Here is a 27,775-nt window from a genome sequence, read left to right on the forward strand (position 1 = left end):
GGAAAGAGAAGTGGCAAGAGTAGTTCATTACAGAAAACCCTTCTTCCACTAGGACATTTTTCTGGCCAAAAAAAGGGGGGAGCCCAAGAATTTCGTGATGATTAAAAATCATGGCTTAGAGATGCCTGTTTCTGGAAAGCACTTTGCTATGAAGGACCCCAACAGACGCCCCCTCCCCGGCCTGTCCCACTCCTCTCCTGTGCTCTGTTCTGTGCTCCGAGACACACCTGTCCAAAGCCTGGTCAGTAAAAGAAAGACCAGATTCACTGTGGATGTGTTTACTCACCTCCCAAGGCACCGTGAAGCAAGGATAGCCATACAGAGAGGAAGAGAGGTCTGTGGCTCCCTGCAGTTGCTCCATTTCCCCCTGTCCCCCCGCACCCTTGTGGGAGCAGCCACTCACCATGGTCCCTCTATGTCGCTCACTGCAGAGTGTAATGGCCAGGACCCAGGTGACTGAACCCAATTCAGGCTGGCTTGGCAACTCAGGCCCCAGGGGGCTGCCAACCGCAGGCTCCACACACCGGAGGTGGGAGGGGTGCTGGGGGCGGTCGCCCAGAGGGAGCTCCAGGCGGCCCAGCCCCCGCCGGGCTCTTCCCGTTCAGATGTTTCAAAGAGGACGGCACCCACCGTAATACTAGCAGCTGTTCCCACCTACACCCGGACCACCCTGTGTCCCCCTTCTGGTGTCCCCTGCCCCCACCAAGGGGGGTGACTCACATGCAGCCCGTGTCCCCAGCTCAGGTCTGGGGTCTCCAAGCCACACTCCTCTGGGTCAGGTCCAGTGGATCCGTCCTCACGGTTCAGCAGCCAGCGCCTGAAAGACAAGTGTAAGTCAGATGTGGAACCAGCGTGCAAAGGGGGTGAGGATGACCACAACAAAACCTCTCTTCTGGAAAACAAGGCCACAGATGCAGCAGTCAGGACCCACGCAGCTAGACCACGATCCCCGATCTCCCGCTCCTGCCCCAGAGGCAAACCCTTGCTTACCCCTCAGGTCGTTCTCCTGCTCTCCGGAGAAGTTTGATGTCCGGTGTCCCAGCCTGGACGTTGAGAGGACTCCCCTTTGGGGTAGCACCCCTTAGACACTTTCTTCCTGAGTGTGCACGTCCTGGAGGCCTGGAATGGATGACCCTGGGGGCCGAGTGACCACAGGCTTTCCCCGGCAAGCGTGGGATGTGGCGATGATTTCTGGGAGCACTCAGGAAGCTCGTGGTTGATCTGCTTCCATCAACAGCATGAGCGACAAAGCCTTTAACTCCCAGCTAGCTGGCTTTCTTCCACTGTGTTTTGCAAACCTGGTTTGCTTTTGTGATGAAAACTGTGAATGGGCTGTGCCCCACCTCCTGCTACATATAGACACACATTCTAAGGTCAGCACCTCGGGCTGAGCTGGCGGGGCCAGAGCTGCCATGCCTGGTGTGAGCGGCTCCTCCGTCCAGGCCCACACTGGTGCTCTCAGACCGCAGCTTCAGAGAGGCCTCTGTGCACCGCAAACGCCTGCTCCACGTGTGCACCCATCTGCCCTGAAGTTTTCTTTGTACCAGCTCACCCATCCTCGGGGTCCTGGCCCTTTCTTTTGGCCTCACACCTGTATAATAGGTGTAACTCGTGTCTCCATATGCTTTCACTCTTGCCTTCCCAAGTATAAAATCTTTATGGAAGGACTGCTACAGGAATTAGGTTCAACTCAGAGACAAAACAAGACACGTGTAGTTCTCCTGCCTATAAAACAAAACAAAACAAAACAAAACAAAGTGAGGGGTGGGAGCAGGGAGGGGGCCAGGAACTTCATGAGACCATGGAGATGCCCAGGATTGGGCTTCTGTCACTGCCACCCTCAACATGTGTTTCTGTGCTCACCACCATCCCATGGCCCAGGATGGCTGCTGGAGAACCACCCATCATGTCCACCCTCCAGGCTAGCAGCAGAAGGAAAAAAGGCATCTCCGTGTTTTAAAGGAACCTTTCTAGAAATCTCAATGAATACTTACATTTCTTTGGCCAAAACTTGGTCACATCACTAAGTGACCTCAGAGGAGGTTTGACTGCAGAGGAGATGAGAATGTGGTCACATCCGCAGGGGGCATATTTGGGCACAGCCAGATGATGTGGGGATCTGTTAGTGGCGCAGGAGATAGAAAACTGATATTTATAGGCATCGAGCAGTGGCTTCCACAAATGCCAAAGAGTCTGAGCTCCTAACAAGCAAAACTAGATTAGGCAGCGGTGGGCCAGGCCTCAGGTAAGTGGAGGCCTTGGCACAACACTTGAAGGTGCCCAAAAACTCAGCAGTCAAGACAGATCAGTTTTAATAACAGAATTTTTAGAAATCAAAATTAATGCAGAAAAATCCATGATGAACAAAATATTTAAATGGATCAGTACAAGTTAAAAGTCCTGCAAGCCTGGGGGCGCCAGGATGGCTCAGCTGGTTAAGCGTCTGATTCTTGATTTCAGCTCAGGTCATGATGTCAGTCAGGGTCCTGAGATGGAGCCTGCATCGGGCTCTGTGCCAGGCGTGGAGCCGGCTTGGAGGTTCTCTCTCCCTCTCCCTCTGACCCCACCCACCCCACTCACCCCACCCACCTCACACAAGCTCTTTAAAAAAAAAAAAGTCATGCAAGCCTAGATATTATCTTTAGGAAAAAAATCTAGTCCTTGCATTCTGCAAGCATATCCACAACCAGCTGTGTCCCCAGGGCTCCCCCTCGGCAGGGGAAGAAAAACTGAGTTGGGGTCAGAAGAAACACCAAAAATCAAAGTTCCACATTTCATAAAGGACTGTGGGACAAAGAGAGGGGGAAGGAGAAGGATGCAGCGTCCAGCTGTGTCTCCGTTTCCTCTCTAACCCCCTCGCCCCCAAGCCACCCTCGGCCATCGTGCAGTGCAGATGCTCGGCTGGGAGCCAGCAGAGCAGCCTCGGTGCCTGTGGCAGAGGCCGGAGTTCAGGAGATGGAGGCCACCTACCCACATGAGAGCACCACCAGGAACACTGCCTGGGGCCGAGGACAGTCCCCGGGTCCCAGACATCAGTCTCCAGGTGCAAGGTGAGCCTCCCAAGCAGCAGGTGAGGGCCACGTTGGCGGACGGAACACTGCCGAGGGACAGCTTGAGGACACCCTTCCTGTCCCCTCAGGGATACATGCCTCCCTCCTTCAAAATACCTAGAAAGCCCCTAAAGGAGGAATGCAGGGCAAGATGTGCGTTGATGAGGCCCCCCAAGGAGACCTGAAAGAAGAGGGACCCCAGAGCAGAGACAGCCAGTGATGAGCACACTGGCACACAGCCGCGGGGGGAGGGGGGTGGATGGAGTGGGGGCAGGTGTTCGCATTTCCAACCACCTAAGTCCAGGTGGGCTCGGGAAGCCTCACGTGCACTCCTCCAACCCAGCAGGACGGTGACACCCAGAGCTACCTTGGCCATGGTGGCCCAATCCCCAAGTGACACGTGGAGAGGCTCCAGCCCGAGGAGCTAAAACACACCTGCCCTCGACTGTTCTGGGAACAAAAATTAACTTTGGTTTGAGCCATTACATGTCAAGCAGCTTTGGACGACTTCCGCCGCTAGATCAGATCGAGGTAAACTGCGGAGAGCACACGGGTTTCTCTGGAGGATGACTTAACAAGGAAGCAGCATCGGTTTAGAAAGACCGCTCCCCTTCTGCACACACCGTCTCAGCAAGTCTGGCAATTCACATTACACGCGCACCCTCCCCTCGCCCCCTCGGGGCTGGCGTTTGGCCTCCCCCTGCCCTACACGGTCTCCCGGAAGTCACCTGCCTGCTTTGTGACGCAGCGGAGCCAAGCCCCATGCAGTGCGCCTCGCCAGTCAGGGTGGAGCCCACAGCAGCCCTCCCCAGACCCACCATTCAGACACGGAGGTGTGCCCCTCCCCCACCCCCGGCAAGCCATCCGGAGCCAGGCTTCTGAGCCAGGATGCAGTGTGTGATCGTTCGAACCCGATTTTCTCACCTGTCACATGGGCTGAGCTTGGTGTCAGGCCTGGGACACAGGACAGCACTCAAGGTATGATCTCAGGTACTCACCTGCCCCATGACTCCCACCATTGCCACATGCTAGCTGTGTGACGTGCAACAAGTTGGGAACCTCTCCGAGCCTGTTCCTCACCTGTAAGAGGTAGGATTGTTAGGAGAAATAAAGGAGTTAATACATGCAAAGCACTTAGGCCAGCATCTGGCATAAAACATTGTAAAGATGTTAGCCATCAGTATCATGCATGATTAGTCACCAGCAACATGGCCCCATTCCTTCCACATGGGTTTGTGTGCAATTCTAGACAATGAGACGTGAGGGGAGGTCAGTAGAAGCCAGGGCTTCTGAAAAGGTTCCTTTTATCTTAAAAAGAGACACAGAAGAGACAACCACCTGCTCATATACACCTTACCCTGGACTTGGGTCACATTTGGGTGTGATGCCTGGAGTGGTGGCAGCAATCTTGTAACCATGAGGCTTGATCCTGGATAGCCACACAGGAGGGAGTATACCACCATACAACTGGGGCTCCGATGAGCAAGGAGGGAGGGACAGAGAGCTGCTGGAGAGGCAACCAATGCATTCAAAGCCCATGCTGCCTTTTTTCAGCCTCATTTTCAATTCTGTGATCCCAGTCACCATTCCTCACCCCAGACAACTGGGAGATAACAGAGTGACCTTGAGCTTGGAAAGGCTACTCCCTTGGGATAAAGGTACTATGAGTTAAACAGAGAGATTGGAGAGCTTCTGGTCTGCAGTTTTATAGAAAAGATTTAGGAGGATTAGAATTTTTGCTTACCTCACACACCCTCGTATGTTGGTCCAGGCTGCATGTTACAGAGTCTGAACCCTCGGCCCTACCCGGTGCCCTACCTCCTTGCTGAGTTTTTAATTCAACAGACCCAAGAACTCGCACCCTAAGAATCACAGTGGCTCTCCATTCTGTTCTTTAGCCACACCAACTCGCCTTATTTTTAGAGTAACTAAAAAACATTATCCTGAACCCAGTTTGGAAAGATTAAGGCAACTAATATTTTATGTCAAAGTACAAGGAAGGACAACAAGAAATCTGACAATGGAAGATTTTATTTATACACAGAACAACCTATTTACAACCCCAGATTGGGTATGTACACAGCAATACAGGAGGCATTTGCTTCCACGGCGGGCACTGTATAAATTAAGATCATAAATATGAGGGGGAAGCCCCACCCGAGGGCACAAAACCTCTTCTCCAAGACTCCCCAGGACCCTTCCTTCCTCCCTCCACACTGACAGGACTGGGGTCCCGGCGGGACCTTGCCCAGCCGCAGCAGGGACGTCGGGGGCAGGCAGAGTGGCAGCCCTACAGGGGGGGACACGGCCCCCACAGCGGACACAGCGCCGGCCCCACACCGATGCGCTTTCATGCGACACTCACACTCCATTCACCTCTAACTTACTAGAATCAGAAAAATGGTTTTTACGTAAACAGTGTTGTTTTCATCACTGACAACACATTAATTTTAAACACCATGCTTGACCCAACCCTCAGGCTTTCCCGAGAGAGGGCCGGGAGGGCCCGGGGTGGCCCCGCAGCTTCAGCACCAGCTGCCGCCGCCACTCCCACCTTGCCACAGGCGTGCTTGTCCCCGGTCCCTGCCAGAGAGGACAGGGCAGATGCTGTGCCAGTACCGCGGGCCCAGGTCCCCACAGTCTCCTTCCTCAGCCTGTTCTCCCTGGAAAGCCAGTGACTTCTGGTGGCCAGATGTTCCCTCTCTGCCTTCCATGTCCCAAACGGCCGCCTGCTGGCACCAGAACTCGGGCTGGGGAAGGCCATGCACAGCTGCCCAGTCTACCTACAAGGGCACAGCAGAGCGCCCTGCGGAGCACAGGCCTCTTCACCCCAAACCCAGTGCCATCACTCCACCCTTGGGGACAGGAACAGGCTGGGCGCCCAGAAGGCCACCAGCAGGAGCACCCCCAAACCGGAGGCGTGGGCCTGGCTGGGCTCACGAAGGGCCCACCGTGCACACCAGTAAGAAGGGAGGCACAGGGGCCTGCAAAGCGAGTGGCAAGTAGAGGCTGTTCAGTGGTGCGCTTCCCAGGGCCCCCCAAGGGTGAGCAGACGGCACCCACAGCCCTGTTCCCTCCCAAGGACAAGGGGTGAAGCGAACTCCAGGGGTGGGAGGTGGCATGGCCTGTGGATGCTGATGCTCAGCCCCCCCCTTTGGGGCATGGGGCCCTAGCTGGCAACCAGACACTGTTCCCAGGCCCGGGCCCAGGAGAGCTGGAGACATGGGCCAGAACGGCCCAAGACAGCCACCCACCCACATGGTCAGAGACTGTCGGGACACTGGCCCGGGACCAAGCCTGGTCTCCCCCAGAATGGGGAGAGGTGTCTCCCCAGTGCCCAGGAAGCTCTCTCTCTCCCCAACACCGAGCTCATGCAAACACGTCCTCTGTCTGTGGAGAGACAGGAGAGGCTACGGTGTCTCGGGGACACAACGTCCCATGTCAGCAGCTCAAGAGAGGGTACAAACCAGGACGAGGGACCAAAGGCAAATGGAGAGGGGATTTGTCAGCCCAAGATCACAGCCACCCATTTACTTGGCTTAAGGAGGGGCGAGTTTGCCTCCTCTCCAGGTCAAGCGAGAACGGACAGGACTGACAAGGCATCCCTGCCGCTCTCAAGCCAGGAGAGGCAGGATCTTTGTGAAAGATGAAAGACCTCGTCAATAAACGGGACGCCAGCCATGGGCAGCCTCGCAGGGCTGCTGCCGAGAACCAGGGTGGCTGGGCCCAGAACTTCCCAGGGCAGGAGGCTGCCGGCTGGGCCAGTGTCTGCACGCCCGGAAGATGCCACACGGTGCGCAATGACGGGGCTCACGGCAAGGAACCCGCAGGACAAATGCGGGCTGCCCGGGGCCCAGGAGGTCAGGCCCGGCCCGGGTCGCAGGTCAGCAAGAGCGGAGAGGTGGTAGCAGTCCGCCCCACATGATGCCGGGCGGGACAAGGTGCTGTTTCAAAGGTAGCTATGTTGGTGTGTTCGAGACCCCGGAGCAGTCACAGAACAGGCGTCTGCGAGGCTTCCTGTCTGGAGCAAAGGGAGTAGCACCATGAGAAGGGGCAGGCGCTGCGCCTGGCCTCAGTCGCGGGGGGTGCGGGGGACGCAGGCCGACAGGGCCAGAGCTAGGCCTCGGTGGCAGGAGTGCTCCGGCTCAGCTCCTTGATGCCACACAGGATCCTCTTCATGTGGCCCACCTTGGTCACGCCGAGGTCCTGCAACGAGAGGACAGCGTCCTGACGCCAGGAAGGGGGCTGGGCCCCCGCGGGCCTTCCTACCCATCTTTCCGAACACAAATGAGGGGAGAAAGATGAAGACAGTGACACCAGATGGAGATGGAACACGTGTGAACAGTCGTGCGAACACCTGCCACACCTCTCCCGTGAGCCACAGAGGCCCCGCCGTCATGCAGGACAAACAAAGGGCGCTGGTCCGGCGGCGGGTGGATGCAGTGACTCAAGAAAGCTGCTGCCCAGGACGTCCCCGGGGGGCCCCTCACCCTCTCAGGACGCGACTCCGAGAGCCCCGGGCTCAGGCTGGCCCCAGCGAGCTCTGGCCGCGGGCAGCCCACCTGGTGGGCCCGGCTCCAGCCCGCCTGCCTCACGCATGCGCTGCACACACAGACCCCACACGCTCAGGGCCCCTGGCAGCCTGCATCAAGCAAATCAATGCCAGTTTTCCAACAGCATTTGTTCAAGCCTCTGTGTCACGTATTGGGAATTCTCACGATATTTCAGACATTTTTGCTATTAAATCTGTTACCGTCATCTGTGACCAGTGATTAGGACTGAAAGGTCAGATGACAGCAGTTTCTAGCAATTAAGTATTTTTTCATTAAGGTAGGCACATTTCGGGGACGTGATGCTGTTGCACACTTAATAGACTGCAGTATGTTATAAACGTGGCTTTCGTGTGCCCTGGGAAACCAAACAGCTCAGACCCGCTTCCTCACAGGGGTCTGGGACAGAACCTGCAGCATCCCCGCGGGGTGCCTGCATGTCAGCTCCAAAGGGAGAGGGACCCGCGTGTCCTGGGGGCCGTCGTCACACAGAGCTCTGAGGCTGACTCAGCACAGAGCTGTGTCCCCCAACAGAGTTTTTTTAAGTGGGCTCCGCCCCCAATGTGGGGCTCGAACCCACAACCCTGAGACCAAGAGTCACACGCTCTACCCACTGAGCCAGCCAAGCGCCTCCCCTCAACAGGATTTTTAAGGTTAAAACAGATCATTTGTCCAATTAGGTTAAAAAAGGCAAGGTTCGCCCCATTACGTCCACTTTGGCTTTGGCGGGCAGCGACATCTCTGCCGGAGGCAGAGGTGGTCTCTCAGCCACCGCCATGCGTCACCCTGAGCCGTGCACAAGAGAACCATGAGGAGAGCCCTGATGCTGGGACGTGGCCAGGTCAGAGGGAGGGGACAGAGAAGGGAGCACAGGGAAGCCCAGGGCGGGTTCCCAGGAGACGCTGTGGAAGTACCTTGAGGTCCCTCCGCTCCAGGTGCAGGAGCTCGGAGCCCCGGATGTCGTGTCGCGTGAAGATGTCCTTATACTCACAGAGACTGAGGTGCTCCAGCCAGGCAGCAACCTCCTCTGTCCCCCAGAGGTGAACTGTCAGAGACGGAAAAGCACGAATGCAATGAGTGCCCAGAGCCCAGCGCGAGGCAGGTGGCAGCCGGCGCCTGAGACACCCAGCAGCAGACATCCCAAGACGCCCCAGAAGTCAGCACCCAGATGCCCCCAACAGCCGGCACCCCAGACGCCCAGCAGCCAGCACTTTAGATGCCCCAGCAGCCAGCTCCCGAGACAACCCAGGAGCCAGCACCTGAGACACCCCCGCAGCCAGCACTCTAGATGCCCCAGCAGCCAGCTCCCCAGACGCCCCAGCAGCCAGCTCCCCAGATGACCCGGCAGCCAGCTCCCCAAACGCCCCAGCAGCCAGCACCCGAGACGCGCCAGCAGCCGGCTCCCCACACACCCCGGCAGCCAGCACCTGAGACGCCCCAGCAGTGGGGACCCGACACACGCCCCCAGCAGCCGGCACCCGCCATGCAGCCACAGGCGCCGCCCAGAGCCATGCAGAAGGCAGCAGGGAGCCACCGACTCTCAAGGGGAAGGGGCTGTGGTCTGTTCCTGCCAGGTGGGCCATCAGCCTAGACGTTTCCCGTGTCCCAGGAGGACTGGACACCCCCAAGCAAGAGAGAAACACCAATGTGACTGTGCCGCTGAAGCCAGCCTGCCCTCCTCTCTAGAGGGTTCACGTCACTTCTGGTCCACGGCAGGAAGGGAAACAGGCAGAGATCTCATGTAGTCAGAGCCACCGTCATTAAAAGAAACCCAACCGCTGGACAAACATGCGAAGAAGAGAAATCAAAGGGAGTGACCACTACCCACAAATCCAAACCAGGGGCTGCCCAACACCTGAGAGCACCAGAAACAGCCATGCTCAGAGCCCCAGCTTATGGACTCCCCCAAAAATGTCCTCGAGTGCCATTATCTACTGACATCCCCGGCCGCAAGCTCTGGTGGCTTGGGCTCCAGCTCGGGGCCTGGACCCATGAGTCATCAGCCGGGGACCGGGAGCCCCTCACAAGAGACAGGCCCAGTGGGCCCTGCACAAGACCTGAGTGTGAGCTCTGTGTCTCTGAGTGTCCTGTCACCTCTGCTGTCCCCCTCCGCCCTTGCACCCGCAATCCAGGGCAGGTGGGCAGCGTGGTGTCAGTCAGGGAGTGACTCCGGGCAGGAGCGACAACACAGGGCCGGAAGTGCAGGGACAGCTCCCTAGCCACAGATGGACAGCGCGGCGCAGGCTGAGACAGGGGTCGTGGTCGGGGACCACGGGGAAGAGCCGCGAGGCCACGGGAGAAAGCAGAGACCACAAGGGCCCCCACAGCCAGCGCGGACAGCCAGAAGGACAGCAGGAGGGCAGGTACCCGGGGCTCCCAGGCTACTGCGAGCTTCTCTGTTCTTGCTGTTCTTCTCCTTCTTAAACTTCGTCACCAGGCGGAATTTGCCACTGCGGCTGCGTTTGGAAAGCTCCAGCATCACATTCTGTGGGGGAAATGAGAGAAGGGAGTCAGACCCTGATGCAGCCAGGCCTGAGTCACACGTCAGTCCGAGAGGCAGGGCAGCAGGCGGGGAGGGGGCTCGGTCCCTGCTTTACTCTGGTGTCCCCCTTGGTTTCTAGGCTTGCAGGGACTGATCTGTAACACCTTTTAAAGGTGGTTTCACAGTCATCACACAGTGTCTAATCTCACATTCGAGTTCCTTCATTTCATAACGTGTTTCTCATGTGATTAAAAAGCTTCATGAACATTACCTAAATACCAGCACATTCTACAAAGATTACCCAGTAGGTCACAGCCAATCCTCCAGAGGTGCACAGCAGGCTGGGACTAGCAGGATTTGAGTCTTTCTAAACAAAGCTTTTCCAGCACTTCGTGCTCTTTCCTTGGGACCTACTTCCCAAAGCAGCACCGTGGAGGGATGCGGCACTGGGTCCCTGCCGCCGCCACCCTCACAGGGATGCCTACGAAGCAGGCGGAGCTGATGCTGCCCCTTCCCAGCTGGTCCGAGTGTGCTCGCACAGACACTGCGGCCGGGGTCTCTGCGGTCAGAATGCTCTTGCACACACGATACACGTGCCTGGATTTCCGTGGGCACACATACTACCCCTGTATTCATAAATAAAGCAGAATTTCCTGTGTCCCAGGTGCACCTGTCTCTTCCTGCCCCCGAGGGCCTGGACTTCGCCCCAGGGCCCTGTCTACTGACATCCCCACACTGACTTGCATGGTCAGACTTGGCAGCTTTATGACACTTGCAGATCTGAAAGGGACATGTGATCCCGCTGAAAAAAACGCCACAGGGATTTTCACTAGAATCCCACCAAATCTAGAGTGGGGGAAGAGTACGTGTCCTCACATCCGGGAACATGCTCTGTCGTGCCTCCAACCCTCCTGGTGCCCAAGAGTCCCCTTCGTGCATTTCTGATCAGAGGCGTTTCAGGCTTCAGGTTTTCTAATAGAAAAGAGACCTCTCACAATGGTATTCCTAACCAATGACTGCAGTGCTCAAGGAACTTGTTTTTACAATTTAAGTTGGCAAAATTATCAACCATCGATTCTAACAGCTGCTCCATTAAAGACTGTTAGCGCCCAGGCGACCAGGCTCTTCTGTGCTGAGACTGGTGGGCGCCCGCCTCCGTCCCTCAGTGCACCCACAGGAGGGGCGCTCACAGTGACCCGCAGCTGCTCTCCCAAAAGGCCCAAATAGAATCCTATGCCTGACTTTACAATTTCTTTTTTTTTATTTTTCATTTTTTAAGATTTATTTATTTGGCAAAGAGAGAGGCAGCGAGAGAGGGAACACAAGCAGGGGGAGTGGGAGAGGGAGAAGCAGGCTTCCCGCTGAGTGGGGAGCCCGATGCGGGGCTCGATCCCAGAACGCTTGGGACCATGACCTGAGCTGAAGGCAGATGCTTAACGACTAAGCCACCCAGGCGCCACTACAATTTCTTTTTTTAAAAATGCATTATGAGGATTACATTTATTTCTACTTTCATTATTTTTTTTTAAAGATTTTATTTATTTATTTGACAGAGTGCATGAGCAGGGGAAAAGGGCAGAGGTAGAGGGAGAAGCAGGCTCCCCGCTGAACAGGGAGCCGGACGTGGGACTCGATCCCAAGACCCTGGGATCATGACCTGAGCCGAAGGCAGACGCTTAACTGATTGAGCCATGCAGGTGCCCCTACTTCTAACTTTTAATACGGGTATTTTCATCCGTTCATAAAATGGGGAAACCAGCATAATGAGCCTGATTATCAACACATGATCTTACTTTGTCTCCCCCACCTTTTAAATTAAGCAAATTTCAGACATCAAACTACTCCCTCCTCCCACAAAGACTTCAGTATGCAACCCGACAAGACAGGAATACTCTCTTCTTAAAGCATCTAACCTCAGCACCATCATCACACTGGCACTAGCAAGAATTCGTATGTATCTAATAATATCACATCACCCCACCCATTCCAAAGGTTTATCCTCATAGTTGGTGTGTTTGAATCAGGACCTTCATGAGGGCCACAAGTGACACTCAGCTGCTCTGGCTCTCGGGCTCACCAGCTTTGTCCTTCACCGGCAGAGAAACCAGCTGTCTGTCCTGTAAGCCACTCATCTTCTGACTCTGACGGACTGACAGCTCCCTGGGAGAGGCAGGGCCCCCCACCGCCCCCCTCAGGAAGCCACTGATTGGATCCAGATTCCGGCCTTCAGATAGGACAGTGTCACCAGAAGTGCCACAGGCTTGCAACCACCTCCCAACAGGTGAGCCTGCTGTCCTCTTCCCAGGGTAGCGGCTTCTACTGCCACAGGTGCCACCACCCATGGATGACCTGCCGGAAATCGAGCACTTCCTCGAGGGGCACAAAATGGCCTTTCAATCCCTCTGCACTTTCCAACCAGAATTCTTTTATAAAAAATTGCTTTCAATTATTTGACTTAAAGAAACTTTTGGGGCGCCTGGGTGGCTCAGATGGTTAAGCATCTGCCTTCTTGTCTCAGTTCTCATACACTAAACAAGCATCTTTTTCAGTCTCCGTAGTGTCCTAATGTTCACATTTTATGCTTGTTGGTGCTGTCACTGTTTAAAATGGCCCCCAAGAGGTGCGCCTGGGTGGCTCAGATGGTTAAGCGTCTGCCTTCGGCCCAGGTCATGATCTCCAGGTCCTGGGATCGAGCCCCATGTCGGGATGCCTGCTCAGCAGGGAGTCTGTTTCTTCCTCTCCGTCTGCCCCTCCCACTGCTTGTGCGCGCTCTCTCTCAAATGAATAAAGAAAATCTTTAAAAAAAAAAAAAAAAGATTAAATAAAATAAACTGTTTTTATGGAGCTACTGATAATATGGAATTTTGAAATCAGATGTGATCATTTCTAAAAAAAATAACTGTCTGAAAGTTCCAAAGATTTGCTTCACAATATGCGAATATACTTAACACTACTTGAACTGTACACTTAAAAACAACAGATATGGTAAATTTTGTGTGTTTCTTATCACAATTTAAAACACAAACTGGGCCAATGTCCATCTTTTCCTAGCTTTGATGCTGTTTCTTATATATGGAAATTACATATTCCTTTACATTTTTCCTTCAGAGATAATTATTTTTTCAAGTTGTTCTGTGGCTATTCTTTTTTAAATGTCTTTATATTTCAATCTGTATAGTTTAAATTTTTCCTGAAGTTTCAACAGTTTCAGCGAGATTTTAAAATTAGCATTTCTTTGAAAATAGTATAACTTGATTTATTCTCTTATCTATTGTTACATGACCTTTATCACTTCATACTGTCCAAACTTCCCTTGATTATATTTGCCACAGAGTGATTTAATTTCTTGTACTTTATGGTTAAACTCCGAACAATGTAGAATCAGGGGTGCCAACGCCTACCCATGAAGTTGAAAATCCATGTATAACTTCTGACTCCCCAAAGAGCCTTACTAATAACATAAAGAATAAATTAACACATATTTTGTATGTATATCATATACTGTATTCTTACAAAAAAGTAATCTACAGAAAAGAAAATGTTAAGAAAATCCTAAGAGAAAATACATTTACAGTACTGCACTATATTTATCAGAACAAAACCTGCATGTAAGTGGACCCACGCAGTCAAAACTGTATTGTTCAAGAGTCAACTGTACTTTCAAAGAACTAGCTCACAGATTTGTCAACTTTTTTTTTTTTGCTTTCAAAGAAATAACTGTCCTATTTTTATGTTAGTAGAAATGTGGCACCATGCCCTCCAAGCTTCCCTCTGCCCTCTGTACTTCACCCCCATCTCTCCCCTTGCGTGGGTGAAACCAAGCCAGAGTCCCAGAGCCTGGAGTGCTGAGCTGTGAGGCAGCCAGCAGAGAAGGGGGAGAAGCCAGGAGCCCTGGGAAGCCCAGAAGGCCCCAAGAGCAAGCGTGGTCTTCCTGTCACTCCCGGGACACCTGGCAGCAGTTTCTGGCCTTAGGTTCCATGGGATGAATGCCTGCACTAACACTACCCCAGCCCTTCTCCGCTCTGCCCTGGCTCCAGAGGGTTTCTGGTTTTGCAACTAACCTGCCCCTGGCACCATCTGCACAACTTCGTACCTGTCACCCTGCACCGTCTCACCAGCCCACAACTAGGAACCCTAGAAACCAGGGCCACTATCAACATGGATTAAAGGATTCACAAGGTCAGATATCCAGGGGGGACTTATGCTGGTTTGTTTCTGCAGTGGCTCTACATTTGGTGATAATTTGTTTTGAAAATACTTTTAGGCTTAAAGCTTTGGAACCACAAGCCTTGAAACAGAGGCTTTTAGTACTAAGACCTGAAAGTCCCAAACAAACCAAGTTGACTGCGTTCACCCCGCAACCAGGCACCAGGCTGCAAGCCTCCCACTGCAGCAGCTGCTACACTGCCCATGAACTGAGCAAAATCCTAGCCCTCCCCACCTTCAGAGGGAATCTGTGTACAGGAGGAAGCTACCCACCATGGAGGGCATGGGAGCACAGGGCCCGCAGCTGACAGCTGGTACCACTTCTACTTTGAGTTGGTATCTAAGGTTTCCTGTGGCCCAGCATTGTGCTGCTCAAACCACTCCCGAAAAGGAACCAACTTAAATAATGTCCAATCCATAGTGGACTCATACTGTAATGAAATACAGTAAAATAAATTACTAAAGCAATGAAACCAAAAAAGGATAAAGTATATGCCTCAATTTTTTATTATTTTCAACAGTTGAGAAATAAAGTTTTTCTGTTAATTGCTTAGAAGTTTCTAAACTCTTCCTCTCAATTTCTATAATAACAAAGAGTTTTCCACTGTCACTACTGCTTATCTAGAATATGATCCAATTTTAGGGCGCCTGGGTGGCACAGCGGTTAAGCGCCTGCCTTCGGCTCAGGGCGTGATCCCGGCGTTATGGGATCGAGCCCCACATCAGGCTCCTCCGCTATGAGCCTGCTTCTTCCTCTCCCACTCCCCCTGCTTGTGTTCCCTCTCTCGCTGGCTGTCTCTATCTCTGTCAAATAAATAAATAAAATCTTTAAAAAAAAAAAAAAAAGAATATGATCCAATTTTGAAAGTGTTCCTATGGGCAAGAGGAAAAAAAACATATTCCCTCTTTATAGAGTATAAAATTCTCTCTGTGGAGAAACATGATACACACACACACACACATTTTTTCACTTTTCTTTTGTTCATATGCTGTGATACAGTTTATCTCATTATTCATGGACTGAGAGGGATGGTTCACACTACAATTTGGTTTCTGTCACTTTCTCTCATTTCAAGAACTTTTTGCTTTACAGATTTTATGTAAATTAAAATTAAAATTCGGGGGGTAGTCACTAAAAGAATAGATAGCTTGTATTTCCAAATTACTAGAGGGGACAAAGAGAGTTGTGTGACAGACTTACCAATCAAGAAGGAGAAATTAAAAGAAACAAGAAAAGTGGAACACAAAGCACAAAATATGGCAAAATATACAGATAAATATATCAGTAATCACAATGAATATAAATAGACTGAACTCTTCAGTTAAAATGAAGAGTACCCGACTGAATAAAACCTCAATTTGACAATATGCTATTTATAAGCAACACGCCCCAAATAAAGCTTTAAAGTAAAAGTATGAAAATGAAAATACCAAACAAGTAAACCTAAAAAGAATTACTAAAGAATTACTGTCTTCACATAACAATAAAACCTATATGCACCCAATAACATATCCTCAAAACACAGAAAGCAAAAAAACACAACCGTAAATTGAAGTATCTATATTCATGATCAGAGAATTCAATGGTAATTGATAGATCAAAGGGACAAAAATAAATTTTAAGATTATAAAATTACACTTTACTAGTGTAAAACGATCTTTTTATCATTTATTACAATTCTGTTTTTACATTAAAATTTACTTCAGTTTTTGTATGTTTTCTTAAAATTGTTTTAATCTTTCTGTGTTGTAAGTTTTTCGTGGGGATAGGGAGAGAAAACTGGACTCCTGTGATTGGCACATGGTTAGATTTCCTTTTTAACACAATCTTATAATAATTTGCTTTTGAGAGGGGAAGCTACCTCATTTTCTGTTATATGACTTGTATGCTGTTAGCTACACTTTACTACTCCCTTTTTTTTAGGTTTTTATTTAAATTCCAGTTAGTTAACATATCACGCAATATTGGTTTCAGGAGAATTTAGTGATTCATAACTTATTACACATAACACCCAGTGCTCACCACAACTAGTGCCATCCTTAATACCTATCACCCATCTAGCTCATCCCCTGCCCACCTCCTTCCATCAACCTTCAGTTTGTTCTCTGTAGTTAAGAGTCTGTTATGGTTTGCCTACCTCTCTGTTTTTTTTTAAATCCCTTATTTTCTTTTATCATGTAGATTATATTTTGTTTTTGTTTTCGGAAAACTGATTTGGAAAAACATAAATCTTTTCAATTCTACTAGAAACTACCTTTAAGTTTTTAAGGATAATACTAACTCAGCATTTCCCTAATTACCAAAGTCAAGAACCTTTTCTTTTTTTTTAACCTTCCATCTTAATGTGCTTTCATTCCTCTGTCCATGTCTTCTTCCCAGCCTCCCCACCTCACTGTCCACTTTACAAGCTTTGGTAACTTAATCTGGAAATCCTGAGCTATGTTATTGTTCCATCTATTAAGTATTCTCTATATTATCATTTTAGTAATTTTCTTTTAAATGAAAATTTTATATTTATAGTTACCAATTTAACTAATTTTGATGAGCTTGGCCAGTCCTTTTAAGCCAAAATGTCCTCATATTTTAAGTTACTGAGTTTTGCTATTTCACTGGAAAGCCTCAGAGTCAGTTTTCCATGCAGGGTTTGCACTTGTCAACAAATGCCTGCATTTTCAGAGAATAGGAGAGCCTGCTGTAGCCTTCCTCTGTACTCTCACCTTACTGCTACCAACAGGTTCTAACAAACAACACTTGGCGGTAGGGGTACCAGATGTGTGATGTCTAACAGTTCTTTCTCTTGCAAGACTGTAGTACCCTACCCTAGGATGAACTTTTCTCCTGGCCCACTTCTATACTATCCCTGATAGAAAAGACTGTTCTTTTCTAAATCTACTGTTCACCTTTATCAAGATGCTGCCCACAAAACTGACCACCCAACAAGTACCTCTCCTGGGCTCTTCCTGCCTGTTGACCTGCTGCAGGAGGCAACAACATCCCAGGGTGCAATATGCCCAGGCTATAGGGAGTATGGCAAGCTGGAGTCTCTGGCTATAGGAGTATGGCAAGCTGGAGTCTCTAAATACATGCAAAAGAGAAGTGTGACTGAGTGGAACACACCAACTCTGTCCCTGTCAACAACAAACTCAAGAAGCTGCCATTTATCCAACCAATGTGTCTTCACACCAGGGACAGTGAGGCTAGGCTCAGCCTTTTATCGACGTCCTGGCCAGCCCTGCCATTCTGTTCCTGAAGGCTACATGTACCCAGGCATCAATATGCTCAATACTAACTCCCAACTCCTTCCTACCTGCCAGTCTTTTTCCATACCTCCAAGACGTTTTAATACAGAAGTGCTGAGAAGTCCTATCAGGGACTGCAAAATGGACACCATCTTAGCCTCAAAGCTGCACAGATCACAGTGATTACAGGTACTGAAGGGAAAGCCACTGCATCCAGGGGTGCCCAAGCTGAAGCCCTGTGACCCACATACCTCTTCATCACCAGGCTCCATGGGCTGGCACAACCAGGGGGTGTCCGCCAGCTTCCTGAGCTGCTGGTCCATCTCTGTGAGGGCAGCCCCAAGCCGCTCTTTCTGAGGGGGATCCAACTGCTGCTCCAGGCAGGAAGGAAAGAGAGACACAGCTGGTTATTAGCACTAAGGAGCTGGGGCCACAGCAAAGCCCCCATGCAGGCATGCACTCTGTTCCAGGGAAAGCAATCTGTTTCTCGACAGTTCTTATAAAAATTTCTAAGGAAACTAAGTCATACAGCACTGGCTAAAGGTGCCAAATTCAGATCCTCCCCTTCTATGCAGGATCAGGTGAGGCAATCAAAACTCTCCTTTCATAAATACTGGAAAAAACCAAGCTTGTCTGAAAACTGAATTAGCAGCGCTGACACTTCACCTACTTTGGTTTACCTTGGAACTCCTATGTCAGAAAGAGGACAGGACCAGACCACCTGCAGCAGAGTGCAGGAAATGCTATGAGGCAGCAAAGCAGCTGCCATCACATTCAGAAAAGCAGACTACTTTGAAATGAAGACTAGAGGACATGGAAACTAGCCTTTTGGGGTAGTTCTCTAGATGTGTGATCTTCAGCAAGTCACTCTACCTCCTTAACCTCCACGTCCTCATTTTTTAAAACAAGAAGGTTGGCCAGGCCATCCCTCGGGTCTCCCTATTTTAGCTTCTGCAATTCAATGAAACCCAACCTGCATGCTTGCCCGGGGCTGACTCCTCAGCCAGGTTGGAAGGGCTGAGTGAGGAAGGGTGACAGCACAGCGTGTCTGAAAACAGGGCCCGCCTGCCTGGTCACAGGCAGATAGCTCCACGCCTGTGGATATCTAAGGTAGAATTCTGTGGGCAGTGACAAAGGTGGTTCTGTCCACAGGAGTCTAACACGCTAGAGATGATGTGGTTGAGATGTGGTCAGAGGACTGGAGAACCAACCATGTTACAAGATCAGATGACCTCCAAGGCCCCAACACCGAGTCTAGAATTCTTAAAGCCAGGCACTTCAGGTTAAAATCCGCTGCCCTCTGCACCACGGTCACTGCAGGCACAGTGAGAGGCCGGCCCCTCGGCTTACCAGAGCCATCTTCCCAGCCAGCAGCAGTTCTGTCTCACTGCGCAGAGCTTTGATGTTATTCACCATTTCCAGGACAAAGCTGCAGTTCAGCCCCTGAGAGGAACCAGAATGAAACCCATGTAGAAGGCCCAAGGGCTACAGGACTCCAGAGGAGCAAAACCTGAAAAGCACAGGCACCTCTGTGGTTCTGGGCTTGCCGTACACTCGGTCCATGGACTTGGAGCTGGCATTGACAGCGTGGGCAAGCTCCTGCTCCATGTCTTGATGGGACTGCGCTATCTCCCGGATACTAGAGAGAAAGAAACATGGCACTCATCAGACCAGATGAAGGGGCAGCCTATAACGTCACCTCACTCGAACACAGGCCCAGGTTCAACCCAGAGGGCCAACGCAGACACAGCTCAGCCAATGGCAAACACAGCAGGTCTTAAATGGGAAATGTGACAACAAAATCCAAGTTTTTCAAGAAACTCGACCAGGGAGGAAAATATCCAAAATGAGACTCACACCCTGTAAAATGGCAAGCTGACGGGTAGCATGGTTTGCAGCCCTGCTGTGTGGAGACAGCTGATCGTTCCTGAGAGGGGACTTTGCCTTCCCTACTCTATAAATGAGGATGACAGGACCCTTCTCGATGGGGATGATCCTGGTTCAAAAGGCTCAGACCCCAGGACATGGCCCCAGCAGCCCCTTGCCCAAAAGACCTACATGAATATAGGGTGGTGACAGGGTCAGACCAGCAAGAGCCCAGGGATAGAGGGAGCATACAAGTCAGGGAAGCTGGATGGGGAACCACTTGTCCTACCCTGGGGAAAACCAGGAGCAGCTGCTGGACTGTAAACAAGACAATGAGATGGCAAGTCCCCACCTGTGGGGACACCACAGGCTTTGAGGGGACAAGAATGAAGACAGAAGGAAGCTAGAAACGTGTTCTACAACAAGGAACTGAGAAAGAACATAAGAAGTGAAGTCATCAAGCCCGGATACTGATCTGGCCATGGAGGGGGGCGCGGGACGGCAGGAGACAGGACACGGCAGGAAGTGGTGCTGGCTACTTGAGACAGCAGGCACAGCACAGTACAGGACATGCTCTTGGGGACGTGGACCCAGAAGTGCCTACAGGAATCCTGGGAGAGCTACCAACCCACAGGCTGAGAGCCTGATGCCGGGGGAAAGGGCAGAAGAACCGGCCGGAAGGCCACGCAGAGCTCAGAGCCCACAGGGCAACAGTGCTCCCGGCAGGGGTAGAGGAGGAGGAAGCTATAAAGCAGCACAGAGGCAAAGTCAAGGAGCACCAGGCCAGCGTGTGGCCTCAGGGGTGACCAGGGAGGGGAAATACAGTTGAAAACCAGAACCAGATAGTGGCCAAAGAGAGTCACAGGATCTGGCAAGTGAGAGGGCACAGGTCACCAGGCTGAATGACCCTTCCAGAGTGAGGCACAACGGATGCCAGTGCCCGGCTCAAAGACAGAGTAAGAGAAGGAAATGCCTTTGGGTACTGGTGGGTTTGGCTTTTTTTTTTTTTTTTCTAATAACTACAAGGTTTGTTTTTTAATAACAAACCTGCTCTCTGGGATAAAGCAGAAAAGGCAGTAAGTGGACTATTCTGAGGAATCCAGATAGGTTTTTACATCTGTGAGCTGGCTCTGAAAACACCTGTGGATTTTAAGCTTCCATCTACATGAACTCCGAGCAATCTCTGAAAGTCAGTGGAAATAAACCAAAGCCAAGGGCCCGCAGAAACCTTAGCTGGGCCCTGAGGAAGGAGGCAGACTGACACATAAGCCCCGGGAGGAGGAATGCCATGCCTGCACCCCAGCGATGAACGTGGAGCCTCGAGGCCGTCAGGGGCCCAGGAGCTCCAGCAGGGAGGCTAACCGCACAGGGAAGGCCAGGACCCACCTGTGAATGAGGGCTCCCGCCGCCTGCCCAAAATGGTCCATCTGGTTGGCCTCTTCCTCAGACAGGATCCCCGGGTGCAGAGAGAAAGATGGAGGGCGAGGCAATTCACACTTCTGCTTGTCTTCCCAGGACTTGAGGGTGTTCTCAAATGCCTAGGGCACAGGGCGGCAGTATCACACCGTGCACCGCTCTCTCGAGAGGCAAGCACGGCAAACACTGCTGGGATACTCGCTGGACAACAGCCAGAAAGGGGGAGACAGAACTCTGTTACACACTGGAAGGGGGGATGGTCCTGGAAATTACACCCCTGTTCACTTAAATTCTGAGTCTAACAAAAGTAAATTCCTAGAACAAAACACTCGAAACTCCGGGCCTTCTTCAAGAAGGCGCACAGGTATGCCTGCAGGTGAGCCCTGGGACAGGTGTGTTCTCTCTGGGTCCCCGCAGGCAGCCTTTCTTACCCTATCTCTGGTGAGCGTCTGTGCCCGGTTCTTGTGGATAATCCGAATGTATCCTGGAGGCTGGATCCAGGCCTCTCCGTCCACCTGCACAGGTACGCCCTCATCCCCCAGGATGGAAATCTTCACCGTGCGACACTGAGCAAACATCACAGCCGTTATTTGTGCACCGTGTGGGACCAAGGAGCCAAGGGGCTGTATCTCGCCACCGCAGGAGCCTTCCTGTCCTATGTGCCCCTGCACATGGCAGCTGATGTTTGGGGGACACCACGCCCGCTGCTGACCACCACTGCGGTCAGAGCATCCTCACCTGGGGCACAGCTCATGCAGCCCAAGGGTCTGTCCTGAGCCCACCGTCGCCTTACCCAGCACTGCATCTGAGACCACAGCAAGGAGACCTCAGTGGTCAGACACAAGCACCAGACCCAGGGTGGGGACTCATGAGCGTCAAGAGCCACAGGGCCCTGCACACATGCGAACGCTCCCAGAACAGGGTAAACCCTCCCAACAAGTGGTTAACGATGCACTGCTTCTCTTTTCAACAAAAAATACTGCCCAAAGTTAAAATCATAAAATTTAAACACCCTACCCTAAGTGGAGGCAAACAGAGGCCGGAAGGACTAGAAAGTCACTGCGTGGGGCTCAGGTGGGCTAGGTTATCAGCCTCCTCACTAACTTATGCATAAGAACACCACCCTCGCCAACCAATCACCAGAAATAAGTACTGGGGAGCCCCCCCCCCCATTGGGTCTCCCCTCTCCAGCTGGACCTTAGAGCAGCAGATGAGACCATGCTTTCTCCACTGCTCACTGCTCAGCCTCCGTTCCTGAACTCAGGATGCTGCTGCTGAAAGCCGCAGACACGGGCTGAGTTCGGTCGGGCCTGTCTCTTCTCATCCCACCTCAACAGAAGGGGGCAGGGACAGTGGGCACCCACAGAGAAAGCCTGAGCAGAGAGCTCAGGCAGGATTCAAGTGGGCCCCAATGCTGAAAGAGTGTCGTTTAACTGTCAAAAAGAGCAGGTGAGGAAGGGCTCTGGGCCAGAAGGCAGGGCCGTAGGTGGTCCTGGAAAAGCACCCGTTCTCCTGGGCTCTGTGCAAGGAGTACACTGATGCAGGAGACTGGCTCTGCGCCAGGCCCTGCCTCTCCAAACATGTGCGGGCCTGACTGCCTCCCAGGTCCCTCCCACCTGCAGGACCACGGCCGGTACCTGGGCAATTCGGTGATGCTGCAGCTTAATGACACGAGAGACGGCCATCTGCATACTGCCAAACACGGCGACCACCTCCAGGATCTTATCATCAAATGACGGAGCTGCAAAAGTCTGCAAGGACCAGTGTCAAGAGCTGACCTCTGCTCTGAACTTCCCCGCACACCCCTCGGTGCTCCCTCTCCCGGCCACCACTCTGGTTAGAGACAGACGGGGGCACTACCAGGGGGTGGTGTGTCCTAAATGAGAGGCAGCTGTGGGGCGAATGCGCTACTGAGGGGGTTTCTAGGACAGACCCTGAAACCAGCCGCCAGGAATCAAATCTCTGAGTGGCCACTGCCTGCAGTGTGACCTCAAGCAAGTCACTTAACTTCTCTTGTCTTCAGCCCCGTCATCTGTGAACCAGGGCTAACGCCGGTGTGCTCTTATGAGGACCGGGTAGCGCATGCCCAGTGCTTACAACAGCTACCAGGGCATCCTAAGTGTGCAGTGCACATTCACTATTTCTGTTAGCTATTATGTACGAAGAAAGTCACGCCCCTGGTTAAAGGCCATCAACGCCTTCCACAGTTCTTAGGAGAAATTCCAACCTTCTTCCCTGGATGACACAACCCTACATGGGGCTCGAGCTTGTCTGCCTTCCACCCACTGGGCACTGTCAGAGAACCTTCTCCGTGCCACATCCTGTGTCACCACTAAGCCTTCACGTATGCTGTTCCAGCAACTCCCTGGAACAGACTCCCCACCCCGCACCCTCCTCCCACCTGACCTGGCCAACCCCAAGTCTTCCTTCAGGTCTCAGTGTAGATGTCCCCTCCTCTGAGAAGCCTTCCCAGACTGCCCCAAATTGGAGTCGGGCCTGGCTTCCGCATCGCACCTATACCCCTGACCACATCCTGTCCTGCTCGGCTCCTCTACTCATGGGCAGGGGGACCCTATCTGTCTTGTTCTCCACTGTACCCCGACGACCAGCACAAAGGAGTCCTGTCCATACCTCTGCACCACTAAGAGAGCCCTAAGACGCAGAATGCCCCATCAGGGCCTGAAGTGGTGGATACTTGAGGGATTACCCACACCCACCTTGGGCCCATGCCGCCCAGGACCCCAGTACGTACATCATCTTCCTTGGTGCCTCCCCAGAAGTTGGTCCCTCCAGCATAGCTGGGAATGTTCAGGACAGCAATCCCCTGGAGGCTGGGGAGTGGGATAGGTCGCCCATCACACTGCGTAGTAGAAATGCCGGAAAAAGGAAAAAAGAAAGAGGCACAGCATCGACCTGGTCCTTCTTCACCAGCAATCCAACCTCACCCCCACCCCGGGCTGCAGAGGCCACGGCCACAGCTGAACTCTCACTGAGGGACCAAAAGGGCAGAGGGAGTCCCCACCCAGCTGGGAGAAGGGCTAACAGTAGACCAGAGGGGCCCCTGACTGCCTGCAATTGCAGGAGAGCCCTTCCCGCTCACCTCCAACAGGACCTTCTGCTCCAGGTTCTTGTAGGTTCTGTGCAGCAACTCTTTGGTTCCGAGAACTCCGTACCACATCATGTTCTTGGTCCGACTCCTGCAGGTGGAAAGCAAAGAACTGACAGGATCTCAGCTCTCTTCATGCAGTGAACCACAGTCACTGCCACGAGCTACTGTAGGGACACATCTGACCACACACCGGTCAGACGCAGCATCCACACACAGCACAGACAGCTCGAGGTAAGGACGGACATCTCCTCGTCCTGTGTCTGTGTAAGACACACACAAAGAAATACATCTGTTGATGGAAAATTCTGCTGAAAAATAACACTCCCTAGAAAGCAATTTATAGACATTACAGAACCTCATAAAAAACTTGATGATGATTTTTTCTAGCTGTAAAACTATGCTTACTGTGGAAAATTTGGGAAGTGCAGAAAAGCACAAAGAAGCAAATAATCTTCATAATCCCCACATCTATACATACTGATGATAAAAACTTCAGTACTTCCTCAATCTTTTGAGGTATTTGACTTACAGGTCTACGGTCTCCTGACCAACTCTGCTCACCTGGCCCTGCACCCGGTGTCTGGAGGCGGGACTGACCCCAGCAGGGCACCTCCCCACCGTCGCCGGACAACTTAACCCCTCCGAATGGACCCAGACACCTCCACTCCCGGGCTCTGTAAATCACGTGGCAGTCATCCCTTTGCACACACCTCCTTGCAAACATTTCCAGTTACTTCTTTAGGACAGACTCCTAGAAATGGAATTCCTCTTAGGCCTTTTCAAAGCTCCTGATACAAACTCAGGGAATATCCCCTAGCAGGGTCCCATGGTTCTAAAAATGTATCATGCATGGCCCTGTTCACCTATTTTACTCTGTTAAATTATGTAAACTGTAACATCTTTTTCTGTTATTTTCGAACTAACAGGGTATTTTTAAATGATTCAGGTTCACCACCATGAGCTATAGAACAGAGATGTCCCTGGGGGCCTCGGAGACCGTCTCCACTACTCGCAAGCCCCAGAGTTCAAAGGTTTCTTGTATTCTTATGCTTGATTTTGTTTTCCAAGAAACTTCCAACTACACAGAACTCTGGTGACACCAGAGCAAGTCCTTAGGTGTGTGAGCCCCTCCCACCCAGCTCCCCCAGTGTCACCCCTCCGAGTGATAATAGCACCAAGCGTGCAAGGGGCACACGGAGCAAACGTGCAGGCTCTCCAGCAAGGGGCCCCCTGACTCCGACGTCAGCGGCTGTCCTGTCTCTGCCCAAACTCATGCCAGCTTCTCCCTCGCCAGTTCTAGAATGTTGAAGCTCAACAGTCTCCTCCTCCAGGGGATTACTGAGGGGTGCGGTGGGAGATGCTAGCTCCCTGCTTCACTTCTCATGTTTCCATGGAGGAGACAGAATCTCCACGTCGACCCAGGAGGAAACCTGCCCATTTCTCTCCACCCCCTCCCTAGGCCAGCAGGGGTGAGCAAAGGTAATTTAGGGGAAAAAACTGAACATCTCCAGGGACACCCTCAGGCCTCTCATGTGGCTGTCTTTCTGTGGAGGGGCATCTTCTCATGGGCTTTGTGGGGAGCCAACAGGGCCGCCCAGCTCTGCCTGGTCGTGAGGAACACACAGAGCCGCCCCCAACGCTGCCAGGGACTCCCGTGTCTGGCACAGTCACTTCTCAGCACACTTAATGTCACCTGTCCCTTTATAGCATCGCCGTGTACTTAGGATTCTCCAGAGACTCAGACACTTTGACTGACTGTAGTCACTCATTTTCTCATGTAGTATTTGCCCTGACCACGCCAGCCCTGAGGGGTGGAAGCCTCCTCCAGGCTGGCCTCCTGGACTCTGACCTGGTTCCACCCACGTCTTGTAAAAGCACCTCCCTTTCTGAAAACAAGGCATCCGGGCCTTCCATATGCCTTCTGCCACACTCTGCGCCTCCTTTACCTCGCTGACTCCAGAAGCCACCTCACTCCTGCGAAGGCAGGTGTGCACATAAGCCACCGCCTACCTGCACTTCTCTGGGTGCTCATCACGCTTGTTGTTGAAGTCCAGGGATATCTTCGCATCCAGGCCGATGCCAAAGTAATTGTTCATGACGCACTTCTCTGTGTAATACTCTCTGCAAAGCGGGTTTCAGACCACTGAGAACAATCTCCGGTCACTTCACAGCCTCCCAACCTCCAAGCAGTTCTTCCTGAGGGCAAACTCAGGCCTCGTCCCTCAGGAGCAGCTTTCCTGACCTAGAACTTACAGACCACCTGACGTACCCATTTCGAACATAGGACTCGGTGCTTTTTAACATACTCGGTCATGTAACCAGTAACCATCACTACTATCCATTTTAGGACATCTCGTCACCCCAAAACCAAGCCACCCCCTTTAGCCATCAGTCCACAAACCACCCCAGCCCTGACAACTACGGTTCTGCTTTCTGTCTCCGTGGTATGCCTACTCTGCAAGTTTCATATAAATGGATCCCACAGTGTATGGTCCTCTGCGTCTGGCTCCTTTCACTGAGCATAATGTTTTCAGGGCTTATCCGTGCTCAGGGCCTCATCCCTCCCAGTGGCTGACCAGCACTCCACTGGTCACCAACACTCACACTGGGGTGGACACGTTCTCCCTCCTCTTGGGTGTGGCCCCAGGAGAGGCAGTCTGGGCCACATGGAAACTGGGTTTTGAGGTGCTGCCAGACTATTTCCCAGAGCGGCTGTGCCGTCTCACATTCCCACGAGCAACATGAAACCTGACGGTATCTACAGCACATATACTCACACATTTTCAACTGTGGATCTCAGAACGTGCCTCAAACATCCCTAGACCCAATCAAAGCTGTCTCCAAATGTGAAAACGTCCATCCCATCCCCCATGGCAGCACCTTCCTTCCCCGTGTCCACCGCTGATGAGACTCCTTTCACTCCAGCTTCTCAGCCTCCCCTGCCCCACAATCATTGTGACTATAGGGGTCACAAAGGGGCTCCGTGGACCCTCGTTTCCCTCCAGGGCAGCTGACTGAAAGGAGTCCCTGATCCTCCACCCGGAGAAAGCAGCAAGGAGAAATTTACATGCCTGGCATTCCTGATGGCAGTTCCCACACAGACTCCCTGGGGAATACAGCCTGGGGCAGAACCCTGCCACATTTTAGGTTAACAGGCATTTGAAGCCTGATTTGAGAAGCAATCACCACATGGATGTGTTTTTATGACACATCTAATCCAAGCGCCTAACAGCTTAGTGAGAGCAAAGTTCAGAACAGAACTGTTTTCTGAGCAAAAGACCACGTGCTGACCAGTATTTATAGGTCCTGGGGAAAGGGAGGGGTCCGATCCAGAAAAATAGCATGGGGACAAGGGAAGGAGAATGGAGAGACTGGGCTCCCAGCAGAAGCTTCTGAACCTGCCAAAAACCTGAGACCCCAGGGGATGTTCAGGAACCACTGACGTGGGACCTGTGCAGGAAGCTGGGATGAACAGGGACAGGCTGTGCGGCCACGGAAGGTTCCAACCAGACGCTTAGCTGAGGCATCACAATTTCTAAGTTTTCCTTATCAGCTAATGAAGCTGGAGTCAACCGTACATAGATTCCTGCAGCCAATTCCAAATCTGTTTTCTGGGCTCCGACATTCTTTTAACAACATGCTCGCCTGGTTTACCCCCATACTCACAGGTTTTCCGGTTCCGAGTTAAAGGGATCAGCATTAATTAATAAGCGACTAATGACGGAACCTCCGGGCAAGGAACCAGACATCCCAGCCCGAACGTCTGTAAGGAGGAAAGAGGAAGAGACCACAGGTCAGGATTCACTGAATTAAGAGCTCCTGTCCTCCAGCCAAGGGACATGTATTCTTCAAAACA

At 51.9% G+C, this 27,775-nt stretch overlaps 1 protein-coding gene across 2 annotated transcripts in view; it reads right to left on the reverse strand.

The window, feature by feature from the left end:
* Positions 1–5,065: 5,065 nt before the first annotated feature.
* The window catches only part of DGKD (diacylglycerol kinase delta), a 112,464-nt gene continuing 89,754 nt past the window's right edge, over positions 5,066–27,775 (reverse strand). For both annotated transcript variants that reach the window (XM_040638862.1, XM_040638867.1), the window contains exons 18-30: positions 27,586–27,682; positions 25,930–26,040; positions 23,911–24,007; positions 23,563–23,670; positions 22,448–22,561; positions 21,242–21,376; positions 20,781–20,932; positions 19,056–19,167; positions 18,879–18,971; positions 17,780–17,899; positions 9,968–10,085; positions 8,515–8,645; positions 5,066–7,256 (exon numbers count right to left, since the gene is read on the reverse strand). In XM_040638862.1, coding sequence (XP_040494796.1) covers positions 7,167–7,256; positions 8,515–8,645; positions 9,968–10,085; positions 17,780–17,899; positions 18,879–18,971; positions 19,056–19,167; positions 20,781–20,932; positions 21,242–21,376; positions 22,448–22,561; positions 23,563–23,670; positions 23,911–24,007; positions 25,930–26,040; positions 27,586–27,682 — 1,478 coding nt within the window. In that variant the 3' untranslated portion in view covers positions 5,066–7,166. The remainder of the gene's footprint in view (positions 7,257–8,514; positions 8,646–9,967; positions 10,086–17,779; positions 17,900–18,878; positions 18,972–19,055; positions 19,168–20,780; positions 20,933–21,241; positions 21,377–22,447; positions 22,562–23,562; positions 23,671–23,910; positions 24,008–25,929; positions 26,041–27,585; positions 27,683–27,775) is intronic.

This window comes from Ursus maritimus, unplaced genomic scaffold (genome assembly GCF_017311325.1).
Source record: "Ursus maritimus isolate PB19 unplaced genomic scaffold, ASM1731132v1 scaffold_1, whole genome shotgun sequence".
Lineage (NCBI taxonomy): Eukaryota > Metazoa > Chordata > Mammalia > Carnivora > Ursidae > Ursus > Ursus maritimus.